The sequence below is a fragment of the Doryrhamphus excisus genome, chromosome 18 (genome assembly GCF_030265055.1).
Source record: "Doryrhamphus excisus isolate RoL2022-K1 chromosome 18, RoL_Dexc_1.0, whole genome shotgun sequence".
NCBI lineage: Eukaryota > Metazoa > Chordata > Actinopteri > Syngnathiformes > Syngnathidae > Doryrhamphus > Doryrhamphus excisus.
The window spans coordinates 9,176,930-9,190,878 of NC_080483.1; the positions used below are offsets into that span (position 1 = coordinate 9,176,930).

Sequence of the window (13,949 nt, forward strand, 5' to 3'; positions counted from 1 at the left end):
AAAGGGGAAAAAGGGAGCTAAAATAAAAAAATGTATAACAGATACTAAATATAATAATAATAGTATATATTCCAATATATATATATATTATTATATATAATATAATAATATAAAAAATAGAGAAATTAAAGATGAATTAATACATTTGAAAAAATACAGGTGTAAAATTAATTAAACAAAGAAATTAAAATAGAAAAGAAGTAAGTAATTTTTTTTAACTTAATCAATGCAATAAATGAATAATTAAAAAATTCACAAGTGGAATAATTGAAAATAATGCAGAAGCAAGATGTATATGAAGAAAAAAATGTTGAAAATGAAAATAAGAAATAAATGTGTTATATAAATTAAAATAAATATATATAAATAAATAAATATATATAAATTAAATTAAATAAATCCATAATAATTTAATGCATACAAATACAGGAGCAAAACAAATTAAAATAATGAGAAATGATGAAGAGAAAGAAAAAAAATAAAAATTCAGAAGTTGCAAGTAAACAATATACAAATAAATAAAATACATTTAAATAAATAAAGAGCTTAAAGATAAAGGAATAAGTTAAAATAGATGAGAAAATGAAAATGAACAAAAACAATGCAGAGAGAGGCTGGAAAAAAGGGTAAAAAAAAAAAAAAGACTGGAGTCTTACGTCTGCAGACAATTACAGCAAGAAGATTATGGGTCTACATTTTAAAGCTTTAGCTAATTATTTCATCTCCGTGTGTTCTGGCAACGCCGTGCAGGATTTAGACGTCCCAGGAAAGTAAAAAGCGCTGTGGACTATCAAGATAAATTTTAATTTGTTGATGTTAATCCAATTGTTTTAGCAATGTAGCAATTTGGAGTTGCTAAAATAAATCCAGGGCTTTTGGAAGGCTGGCATAAAAGCTTGACACTGGTAGTTATAGCAATGAACATTTTAATTGCAGCCACAATTACATATTCCGACAAGTGAGATGAGCAGGAAGAGGAGGAGGATGGGGAAACGTCAGGAATGAAGTTTTAGAGTTGTGTCCTACCTGGGGAGAGAGCCCGTTGCCGACCGCGTTCATGTGGTTGCTGGACGCTGAGGGGCTCATGAAGGAGTCTGAGTAACTGGAGAAGCTGTGGCGGTTGGACGATAGGCCGTACGCCGAGCTGCTGTCGGCGCTCAGACCTCCCTGGTGCATGGAGGACGGGGGCAGGGGCTGTGGTCTGTGCAAGGTACTGCTGCCCTCTGACAGGGGGGGAAACATGCACAGGTACTGTGTAAGCTACGATCATCAGTAGGATATCTCCACATGTCCATTGACAACATTAAAGTATATCATATTATGTATGGAGAGTAGGCCAGAGGAGTTTCTTCTTGCCTCCAGTGGGGTTCCTTAATGTATGAGGAGCACAGTTCCACACAGTACACATTTTAAATGAAATATTTCATAAAAACTCATAAACAGCAGATTAGTGGACAGATATAATATGCATAATTAGGACTACCTGTGAAGAACATCTGTTTATGTTCCTCCAAAGCTATTCAACTACGTTGTATTAAAAAAAAAAAAAATCTGCGATGCTCGTCAAAGATCCTCAATGAAACAGGAGCACTATGCAGACCAAAGTCAAAGATCCTTGTTTGGACAGGAGCACTTTGTACATTTTTTAAAATGCTAGTCAAAGATCTTTCATATGACAGGAGCCCTCTCCTGCGCTTAAGGATCTACTGCCAAAAAGCCAGTCCAAGATCCTGTGTATAACATGAGTGCTGTTGTTTTTAAATACCTACTTCAAAAACGCAAGTCAAAGATCCTTCATATGACAGGAGCCCTCTGCTGCTTTTAAGGATCTACTGCCAAAAAGCAAGTCCAAGATCCTGTGTATAACATGAGTGTTGTTGTTTTTAAATACCTACTTCAAAAATGCGAGTCAAAGATCCTTCATATGACAGGGCCCTCTGCTGCTTTTAAGGATCTACTGCCAAAAAGCAAGTCCAAGATCCTGTGTATAACATGAGTGCTGTTGTTTTTTTGTTGTGAATTGATTATGTGATGCACTCAATTGTAACCTGGTGCATGTTCAAAATAAAAATTAAACCATTACCATTACCATAAATACCTACTTTGTAAGGATTTACTGCCAAAAAGCAAGTCCAAGATCCTGTGTATAACATGAGTGCTGTTGTTTTTAAATACCTACTTCAAAAACGCTAGTCAAAGATCCTCATATGACAGGGTCCTCTGCTGCTTTTAAGGATCTACTGCAAAAAAGCTAGTCCAAGATCCTGTGTATAATATGACTGCTGTTGTTTTTAAATACCTTTATAAAAACAGTCAAAGAGTCTTTTGATGACAGGAACATGCTGCTGTTTTTAATGACCTACTTCAAAAAACGCTAGTCAAAGATCCTCTTTATGCCAGGAGGGCTCTTCCTTTTTTTGGAACTTTTGCAAAAATACACCATGACCGCGTACTCACCTTGTGATAGCGTGGTGCTAGGGTAGCTAGCCTCCGGGAGCTGGTATGTGGGTAAAGTGGGCATCCCTGTAGGTGGGAACCCCCCAGGAAGCAGGTGGTTGAAGGCGGCCAGCTGATTGGCTCCGGCTTGTTTACGCCACCTGGCCCTTCTGTTGCTGAACCACACCTGCAGGAGATATTGAGGGAAGAGATTTTAAATCCTCTTTCTATCAATAAACCACAGCTCCACAGTACTGACAGCACTCATGCAGCCCTGGACCACGGTGTAGGCAAAACACAAGCTTACTGACCTGAAACCCTACTTACTTATACTTTTATATAAGATTGCTTAGTTAGTTATTACAAATGGTGCCTTCAAGGACCCTCATTAAGCAGGAGAGATGAGGCAAATGTACTATAAGGCTTATGTACCCTTTTCAGTTTGGAATTTAAGGGCACAAAATGTCACTGCAGTGCTTTGAGCCAACCTGCTTGAAAAAGACCAACTGCAAAAAGGCTGGTCAAAGCTCTTTCAGGAGACCGCGACAGCTAAAAGTCAGGGAGTTTCTACGTGAGTGATTACCAATCAATGTGCGTCAACATCAATTTTTTTTTTTTTACTTAACCTCCTTGATGTCTCCCAAGCATGACATAGACTCTTCTGATTGCAATGCATCAAAGAAAAGGAGATGGTATCCTTGAACATGTGAAAGGATCTGCTCCGGAATGGACAGTGATAGCTACCTAAGCAGTGCAGTGGTCCTTCCAATAGACCTGTCTCTCCATTCTTTGCAACGTCCCTTTCAGTATACTAAATGTAATTGTTAGTAATTATTTTAGTGTTTTTTTCTTGTATTGAATCTGTCATTGATATGATATATTATTCATATGTTCTATGTAGAGTGTGACTTTGCTGTTCGGTACTATTTATAATTTAAATAAATAATGTTTTTTTTTTCCAAATCAAGTATTTAGAAGGCAAGAACTCCAGTCTAGACAGAGTCAGTCCCAAAATGAGCAGCACACACAATGTCAATTCCCTGAATAAAAAAAGGCACAAAAAAAAAATCAGACTTTCTTTAGAAACAGGCAAAAAGATTTACACATTTTAAAAAGGCTTCTTCTTCTGCTTCAACAAAACATGAATCTAATCAGAGCTTGTGAAAGGAGGCAGCAACCTGTTCCATTTAGCCCGAGACAAGGCTGCGGCCTCTGTGGCGCGCTCGGTGGGGGCTGAAGGACATTGATCTATGCCTCGCACAGGCAATTCATCAGACTTTAATACACTGTCAGCGCAGTTCATCTACTGTTGTGTTTCAAACGGCCCGGGCTATTGTGAGCACACATGAAAGAGGGGGACAAAGGCCCCTCCATACGCCAACCAGAACAGTGGACACAAAGAGGGGGCGTCCCTTTTTAAACAGGCCTTAAAGAGGGGACACTTTCAAGGGGACTTACACAGCAACATACTTGCTGAAGGAGGAGGAAGGGGGGCGCTTTTTGTACACACAAGCATATACGTATATAAAACTTTTAAAGGACCGTACATGGGATTTTTATTGGAATGTGTAGCAGAAGAAAGGAAGTTTCTAGGACACAACCTAGCAATACTGCAAGAAGAAATCATCTCCATCCTGCTAGCAACAAGTGATGTGTGGCTGTAGGGAGGCTCCATCCATTGGGATGTAGTGGAGCGTGCTCCCAAGCGCCCCACTAGAAGCTCCTACTGAGGCTAGACAAACAGCTGCGTAACTCAGAAGAAGAGGAGGAGGAGGAGGAGGAGGACTTCCACACACTCCCCATCACCCCATTCGGCGCTGCCACTTCACCTCCGACCTCATCCTCTCACCCCAACCCTCTTTTATGTTCACGTTAAACTTCCTTCCCCCTCTTTGTCATCCTAGGAGGTGTTCCATCATGGGAGCCACAAAACGCTTCCAAAAACATTTGACTGTTGTTCTTTTTGCAATGGCGACCCTGCAGTGACTCACTTTCACACATTCTTCCATCATCAACAATAATCACACTGATCAGGACACTAAGTTACTACTACTATTACTACTATACTGTACATATTATATACACTATTTATTGCCTTGGAATTGTCCTAACTTTTTCCCACTTTATGGCACCCCTGGTTATAACTATAATTTTTTTTCTGTTTTTTTCATCTCACCTTATTTTGTTTTGTTCTTTTTCTTCTTCTTTTTGTACAAAAATAAATAAATACAGTAAAATTTGATACTCTTTATGGACCAAATTCCACTTTTACCTTTTTTACCTAGACATGCATACATTCATCACTCAAGAAAATAGAAGAAAAAATAAATAAAATACCAGTTTCGGAAATGAACAAAATAAATTTTAATGTGAATATAACTTATAATGAAAAAATAAAAATATATTGTTTTATGTATTTGTTGTTATTATTGTGTTATAACATTTTGTGTAAGTGGTTATAACACACATTCTTCCCATGCATGCGTGGGTTTTCTCCGGGTACTCCGGTTTCCTCCCACATTCCAAAAACATGCTAGGTTAATTGGTGACTCCAAATTGTCCATAGGTATGAATGTGAGTGTGAATGGTTGTTTGACTATATGTGCCCTGTGATTGGCTGGCGACCAGTCCAGGGTGTATACCGCCTCTCCCCCAAAGAGAGCTGGGATAGGCTCCAGCACCCTCCGTGACCCTCGTGAGGATAAACAGCATGGACAATGGATGGATGGTTATAACATACGTATAACATATATACTGTATATAGGACACTATATGAAAATAATTTTGTTAGAAATATTTATAATTAATAATTATTTTTTTAATGTAAAACTACTGCATTCAAATGTTTTTTGTCATTATTATTATTGTACCACTTTTGAGTTGTTTTTCTAAAATGTATAAAATGACATGTATAGTTGAGGAGGACAACTTCCTGTTTAGCTTCCTGAGAGCAGCTCATTCTAACTAAAAAATTGGAGTTTTAACAACAATGATTAGAGAGCCTGTGTCTAAATTGTATTTAACAGTAATAACAGTATCTCAACCTCACTATTAACATTTATGAAATGTTGTTACGGTGAAGTGACACCTTTTTATTTCCTAATAATCATCATTATTCCCATTTCCTGTTGTTTTACTGTCGGAACATCACACAATGGAGGTTCACTTCTGAAGTGACCAAATATGTCTCCTCCACACAAAACAAAAGGGACAAAAGAGAAGCGTGTGTCACAGATGAAGGCTCTTTAACACCACAAAACCACACTCTTGCCACTGAGCAGCCTGAAGCCTGAGGATTTGAGGCTGTGCTCTGGAACCTGATCACAAAGTCACCTTGGACCACAATTCTCTGCTCTCCCCAATCCGGTTTAATTCTCTGCAGCGCACAGAGAGCATTGGGCGCTCCTCGGCGTCCTCGCCATATCTACCTACACGTGTCGCTCCTTCTCAGCTACTAAGAGGTTTCTGTATCTGGAGGGTCTGGACAAGGATGCACCTCAGCTTGGAGGAAGAGGAGAGCTTCCAGCTTAACTCTGCTGCAGGAACCACAAAATGTGGGACGGCAGTGAGGGGACCAAAAGGTGAAGGTTGCTGTGGATCATATTCAATCCACACACATATGTAACAATAATAATAATGACAGTGTATGTAGATGATGTAAGGTGGATGGAAAGTTGATGTAAAGTTCTAAAGATGACTATGCTAATGATAAAAATGAAATTGGGCAAAATTTGACTATAACTGAATGCTTTTTCTTTGGCTTTTGTGTGACATCACTGCAGAAAAGAACCAGTGTTGGCAAAGATTAACAGAAAAAAACTCCATATTTTTATAACACAACAATTCGATTTGATTTGAAAGTGTACAAAGGATTTCTGCATGTTTAAGATGTTTGTTGTTTTTTGGTCCCAAATTCTGCCTCAAAGTACACTAGTGGCTTCATTAGGCCTATTTTAGGGGGGCTTCAGCCCTAAAATAAAATGTTCTTAAGCCCCCCTAAATAATTTGCTATTTTGATTGGTTTTTTTTTGTTTAAAAAAAAAAATCTGACAAATTTCATATAATAGGGCAAAAGCAATAAGCAAGCCAATAAGCAGGCTAATACTAGCCTACTAATAGTAGCAATAATCAGAACAAAAAGAATGATGATAGTCATAATAATAGGCTAATTAATAATATTATTATATAACTGATCACTGTCCACTGGACAGAATGGTTGCAGAGCTTGAGCAGCGGTTTTGCAGTATAGATTGCGTGTACTTGTGTAAATTTAATGGTAGCCTAAAACAATTGAGTATCTCTACTAAATCTGTCCAAAAGTGGCAAAGTTATATCCCGGTTCTTGTTCGTTATTTGTTTTTTGGATATTTTGATTGATTGATTGCTCTTGGGTCTCTGTCCTGGCTGCTCAGTACAATATGGCTAAAGCCACCATTGGTAAAAAGTCAAAGTAAAATGGAATGTGCGTCATGAGTGATAAGTATGACAGCCATGGAACCACATATATTTAAGGTACTGTGACATAAGAATGTGGTACTTCCGTGTCTGGTATGGCTACTCAGTTCAATATTGCAAAGGTTGTGATGAACCAGAAATTGAATTTATTGAGGACTGTCGAAGTGGTACTTGCATGTCTGTCCTGGCTGCTCAGTACAATATGGAAATAAGCACAATAAATAAAAAGACGGTTTCTGGGAGATAATGCTCCCTGGTCTCTCAATGTATGACCTAAAACTGTATGACTTTAAGGCTGCACGGCGGACGAGCGAGCGAGGAGACCCGAGTTCGAATCCACCCTCGGCCATCTGTGTGGAGTTTGTTCTCGGTTTCCTCCCACATTCCAAAAACATGCTAGGTTAATTGGCGACTCCAAATTACCAATAGGTAAGAATGTGAGTGTGAATGGTTGTTTGTCTATATGTGCCCTGTGATTGGCTGGCGACCAGTCCAGGGTGTACCCAGCCTCTCGCCCGAATACAGATGGGATAGGCTCCAGCATCCCCTGCGACCCTTGTAAGGATAAGCAATACAAAATGAATGAACGAATGACTGTAAATTTAAAGTTAACTATGATGACAGTTTGACGCAGGTTTTTGCAATCATAATTGATCTGAAAGGAAAAGATTGTGTTCTCAGTTCTCAGAGGCTTGTGTGGGTTCAAGTTTGTATGTTGGCATCGCCTCTTTGCCTTTAAATCCCCCTCATTCACCTTCAGCCAAATGCATCGATTCCTGCGCCATCGTGTTGTATTTGATATCATCTCGGCTCTGAGGTTAAAGCAACCATTCAATGGGATCACAAGGAATTTTAGAGTCCCCCCCCCTCTTTCAAGCCAATCCTCCATGCAGGCTGCTGTCAAAAGAGAAGTAGACAGTAGATGTGTGACGCCTTTCAGGAGCCAATTTGCAACATGTTGCTGCAGATGAATAGCAAGCGACATGAGCGATAATGACAAAACAAAATGCACCGCTGACTTCATATCCGCCCGAACGCGCTGAGGGTGATGCAAGCAGCATCAACATACAAACACTCTTCTCCCTCCTACCATGCAATAACACCCCCCCCCCCCCCCCACCACCACCCCTTCCCTTCCTCATCCCGCCGCCCCCTCCCCGTCATCTTCCCGCCCTGCCTGCCTTCCTGCCTTGCAGACTGCTGGCACTATGCTAATTAAAGTAGCTAGGAGTGTGAATATGAGAGGAGAGTGCGGATTAACTTGATAAGTATCAGCAGTACAGAAGCACTGTACCAAAAGTCATTTAAATTCTAATAATAAGAAAGTGTTAGAACATTCACACTGACGCACTGGCAACCATTTCTCCCCACCACAATCTACATAAATCCTATTTGTGCCTTTATGAAATATAAACCCCACACTGGCGGGAATACAGTTTTTGCCTGTTGGGTTTCGCTTGCCGCCAGTCGACTCCATTGTTTTTTTTTTTTTTCCTCGCTTTTTTGCCGCTGGTGGGCGATTGATAGTAAAACAATCGCCACTTTGTTATATATCCCCTCTTGGTTTATGTTTGCTATTATGAATGTGCAGTAGGAGTCTGAGCTGGAAATGAAGCAGAAAGATTGAGACTTATTGAATTAAATAAATCCCGAGTTACTCAATTGCTTTTAAGTCAATATTTAAAATGATTCTACGTGTCCAAGTTCAGAGATTGTGAGCTAGCAACTCATCATTCAAAGACATTAGTGGCACTGTGCTCAACATGCATTGGAATACGAGGATGCAAATAACATAAGTAGCCTAAGAGGTTTATAATCAAACAACAAAAAGAACAATAACTTGTGGTGATTCGACTACTCACTCTAAAGTTACATTGGGTGTTTTATACATGTGAGAAATTTCAAGTCAATCTAACTTATGGGGTTTAATAAATGGTCAATGACCTATGGACAATGGTAATGGTAATGGTTTTATTTCATTTGAACATGCATCAGATTACAATTGAATGCATCACATAATCAGTTCACAGTTCCACAGGTCCAAAAGGAGTAGGAAGAAGCAAAGCTTATTAAATCCTACCCCTCCATCTGGTGCTTTTACAATCAGTAACTGTTACATTTGTTCACTTCCTGCTTTCTTAATATGGTTAAATTTAAAAAAAATGTATTTTTTATTTTTGTCACGTACAAAAGTACGAGGTGATATGAGCATACAATGACATAATGGGTACCATAGTAAGTGTCAATATAGTGATATGTATAGCACATCATGACTGGTTCAAGACTCTTCATCCTATGGACAATGGCTTGCTAAGTCCCGCCCAAGCTCCTGCAAAGAGGTTATGCTTGAAAGCGGCCATGTTTTGTTCCAATTTCACACACGTGTGCTTGTCACTCTCGCTACCAAATTTTGTTGCGATTCAGCTAATCATTCCAAATGTTTTGCACTTTTGTCAAAGTAATAGCACAGAAAAATGTGCAAATTTGCACCCCAACTTGTCTGTTATGAGCAAGTGTCCCAATACTTTTACACACAGTGGCGATTTATCCTTCTCCCCCCCTCCCCCAACATATTAACTGGTAAGCACATAGAAAAGGGGAGAAACTTTCCTCCATCCTCAAATTGATTTACACGCTTGGTAAAAAGCCAACGTGTCTACCTATTAGATTGCACTAAGTATCACAGCTACATGCCCCATGTTTATTGCTAATGAAAGATGATCTCTTTGACAGTAGTGTGAGCTGATGGAGAGGGAGGGGGCGTGCTGGGTTGGCCGCACCAGCCAAACCAAGAATTGCTTCATCTTACTGTATGTGAGGCTGCTTGCAAGCTATCAATGTGACAAGCTATGTTATTTATATGTTATTTATATTTTGTTCTCAAGATTGTATCCTCCCCCCAAAAAAACCTAATGAAAGGTTTTATTCATTCATTTATTTTATACCGCTTATCCTCACAAGGGGGTGCTGGAGCCTATCCCAGCTGTCTTCAGGCGAGAGGCGGGTACACCCTGGACTGGTGGCCAGCCAATCACAGGGCACATATAGACAAACAACAATTCACACTCACATTCATACCTATGGACAATTTGGAGTCGCCAATTAACCTAGCATGTTTTTGGAATGTGGGAGGAAACCGGAGTACCGGGGAGAAAATCCACACATGCACGGGGAGAACATGCAAACTCCACACAGAGATGGCAGAGGGTGGGATTGAACTTGGGTCTCCTAGCTGTGAGGTCTGCGCGCTAACCACTCGTCCAACGTGCAGCCCTCTCAAGATTTTATTTATAAAAAAAAACTATTGAAAGGTTTTATCACACAATAAAACGCATTTGCAAGTTGTCATGTGCATACCAGAGCAACAGGTGGCGCCACCACTATAAGGACATTCAGCCACAAAAGTGGGCAATTAAAGCAGCCCCCTCAAAACAATAATAAAGGAGTGGTTTGCAAGCAAGGCTGGCTGGCGACCAGTCCAGGGTGTACTCTGCCTTTCTCCCAAAGACAGCTGGGATAGGCTCCAGCATAAGACCCAGGTCTTCCCGATCCCCTGACTGTGTGGCCTACGTGTTAACCACTCTTCCACCGTGTGGCCTACGTGTTAACCACTCTTCCACCGTGCGGCCTTCTTTTAATAATATGTGTTGTGTGTAGTGTGAGTGACTTAGGTCTAGTTTAGTATAAGTTTCAATACTAAAATTTGACTTATATGCTGTCGAAGGAATGGAACTCCTAGGTAGACTGAAAGGACCTTCTGTACCCTCCTACTGAGGACATGGATCATATCCCACAATTTGTCAGTGGAGGTAATAAAACCGTAGTGGGCTGGCGCTGCTGAAGGAGCTCTGGTAACTGCTCTCAAAGTGACAGCAGAGCTGATAAAGATGGATGAGAGATGGGGGGGCGCGGGGGTGTTTTAAAATGGCAGGCCTGTCCAGCCAGACACAAGGGAGTGTGCATCCGTTTATGAGGTTTGCGAATCAGCACATATTGACAGCTCGGGCCTCCCAAGTTGCACCTCTACTCCCCTAACCATCACCGTGGTGGACGACACACGGGTGATTTACACCATGATTGTTTTATTCTTAACCCAATGCGCCCATCGGTCTCTCTAGGACATCTGGAGGATGCATCATTGCAGCTGTGCAGGAGAAGATGGGCTTTCCGGGCCAAAGGGTCTTCTTTCTTTGCTGCCATTTGGGCACCTAAATGTAAAGGCCCAGCTGGTGCTTGTTTCACGAAGACACGTGTACATTCCATCCAAAAACACAACCAAGGATGTAACCATGGCACATATAACCTTCTACTACTTTGCTGACCATGTTACAACTCATAGAAACTGTAAGTGTATTTGGTCCTGTAAGGCCACCATACTGTACTTTATGTACACCAAAGTCAATAAGATCTTTCACGTGTTCAAGCATCAACCTACCTTTTTTTTTTGCTATCACCCCGAGAGTTATCAATTGAACCTTTATCAGAAATCACAGTCTTTTACACCATCCTGTCCATAAACAAGTCATGGAGACATCTTCTTTGATGGCTTATTTATATAAAAAAAGATTAAATAGAAGGTAAAGAATAGATCATGATCAAATAATACTAAAAATAATGATAATAGTTGTGAAAAAACATACAAAAAATACAATTATATGATATTAATTATAATGAAGGTGGCACGGTGGTCGAGGGGTTAGCGCGCAGACCTCACAGCTAGGAGACCAGGGTTCAATCCCACCCTCGGGCATCTCTGTGTGGAGTTTGCATGTTCTCCCCATGCATGCGTGGGTTTTCTCCGGGTACTCCGGTTTCCTCCCACATTCCAAAAACATGCTAGGTTAATTGGCGACTCCAAATTGTCCATAGGTATGAATGTGAGTGTGAATGGTTGTTTGTCTATATGTGCCCTGTGATTGGCTGGCGACCAGTCCAGGGTGGACCCCGCCTCTCACCTGAAGACAGCTGGGATAGGCTCCAGCATACCTGCGACCTTTGTGGTAGATAAGCAATAGAAAATTAATGAATGAGTGTTAAAAGTTGGCGTATAAATAATAAAGAGTGTACCATTGGAACATGCAACCACTATTGGAACCACTACTATAGCCTATCCCAGCTGTCTTTGGGAGAGAGGCGGGGTACACCCTGGACTGGTGGCCAGCCAATCACAGGGCACATATAGACTAACAACCATTCACACTCACATTCATACCTATGGACAATTTGGAGTCACCAATTAACCTAGCATGTTTTTGGAATGTGGGAGGAAACCGGAGTACCCGGAGAAAACCCACGCATGCACGGGGAGAACATGCAAACTCCACACAGAGATGGCTGAGAGTGGGATTGAACTCGGGTCCACTCACCGCCGTGCAGCCCTGAAATGGATTTTTGCAAGATATTTGGGTGCACTCAAAAATCTTTGTTAGTTAGTTTCAGTATTAGAGTATTAGTAAAAGGGAAAATAGTAACTATAATAGTACTATAAGTAAGTACTATATAATAACTTTAATAGTAAAAAAAATATATTAGCAGTGTGGTAGATAGATAGATAGATAGATAGATAGAACTTATGTAATACTGCTATTACTTCTTTTTGTATTTCCATGTCAACCTGCCTATGATCAAATATAACCAAAAACATTACTACAGTTTTAAATATATCAATACAATTATTTATTATCAAAATTGTTTAACCCTCTGACAACCAACTGTGTTCAAGTTTGGAGGTTCCGCACCAGTGAAATACATTTCCCATGTTGGGAATATAGAATTCTAAGTATTTCAACAGGTCCTTGCTTAAAGACTATTTGACTGTTTTTCTACGGGTTTACAGATGAATGATTTCTATTGGAGCAGCTGCTTCCTGCACATGTACCATATGTGAGTATCACATCTAAAACACAAAAACCAACAGAGTGTCTCATGAAATAAGAATTGTGTGAGGAGGCGAGATGGACATAGACATGTGTGCAAGCAGTTATTGCAAGTGACGAACACTTAGCATGCGCTGTGCACTTCCAGGGGTTCAGACAGAGTGTGAATGACTGCGGTAAGAGGAGAGGGGTGCCCCAGACTCCCCCCCCCCCCCCCCAACCGGTGGCTGATTGATTAATGTTGTCAGGGCACGGGGGTCCCAGGAGAGGATGAGGAACACTGTGTGATATGTTGAAGGTTTTACAAGCAGCGGCAAGCTTGAAAGTGATGGGATGAGATCCTGGGCCAAGGGGCCGGAATGAGAAATCCAGCAGGAATGCGTTGCCTTCTTTCTCTACTCTTTTTTTTTTCTTTTTCACCTTCCACCCCCCTCCTAAACTTTGGGAGAACAGCTGCCGCTATAACTCTACTGTAAATATTTTCCCTCGCTTTGACACACAGCTGCATGGCACCCAGGCAGGCAGACAGTTACAACGAAGGAGCGGCCGATTAGCATGGGAACCTTTTTAAAAGCACTAAAAGCATCTCTTCAAATCGTCATACTTCAGCTACTGAACATTAGGCCATACATAAAACAATAATTAGACTACAAAATAGCCTGTAACTAATACAATAGTTGCTCTTTTATTGCCATGGCAACCCTGGAGCACCTATAGTTGGCTAGAACCCACCATTTTACTTTAACGTCAATGTAATTATTCATTCATTCATTCATTTTCTGTGCTGGAGCCTATCCCAGCTGTTCGGGCAAGAGGTGGGGTACACCCTGGACTGGTCGCCAGCCAATCACAGGGCACATATAGACAAACAACCATTCACACTCACATTCATACCTATGGACAATTTGGAGTCGCCAATTAACCTAGCATGTTTTTGGAAACAAAAAAAACCCACGCATGCATGGGGAGAACATGCAAACTCCACACAGAGATGACCGAGGGTGGAATTGAACCCTGGTCTCATAACTGTGATGTCTGCACGCTAACCACTTGACCGCCATGCAACCCTGCCCAAACATCATAAAGGAAGATGCCAAAAAATATTATTGTAGAATTTCACTCTTTTTGAGGGACACACTCCAAAAACAGGATATATTGATAATGTTTCAATAAGATTGATCA

General features: G+C 40.6%; 1 protein-coding gene across 3 annotated transcripts in view; it reads right to left on the reverse strand.

Annotated features, from left to right (window-relative positions):
* The window catches only part of pax7a (paired box 7a), a 95,160-nt gene that overhangs the window by 23,106 nt on the left and 58,105 nt on the right, over positions 1-13,949 (reverse strand). For all 3 annotated transcript variants that reach the window (XM_058054785.1, XM_058054782.1, XM_058054783.1), the window contains exons 7-8: positions 2,458-2,623; positions 1,027-1,223 (exon numbers count right to left, since the gene is read on the reverse strand). In XM_058054785.1, the coding sequence (XP_057910768.1) occupies positions 1,027-1,223; positions 2,458-2,623 (363 nt within the window). The remainder of the gene's footprint in view (positions 1-1,026; positions 1,224-2,457; positions 2,624-13,949) is intronic.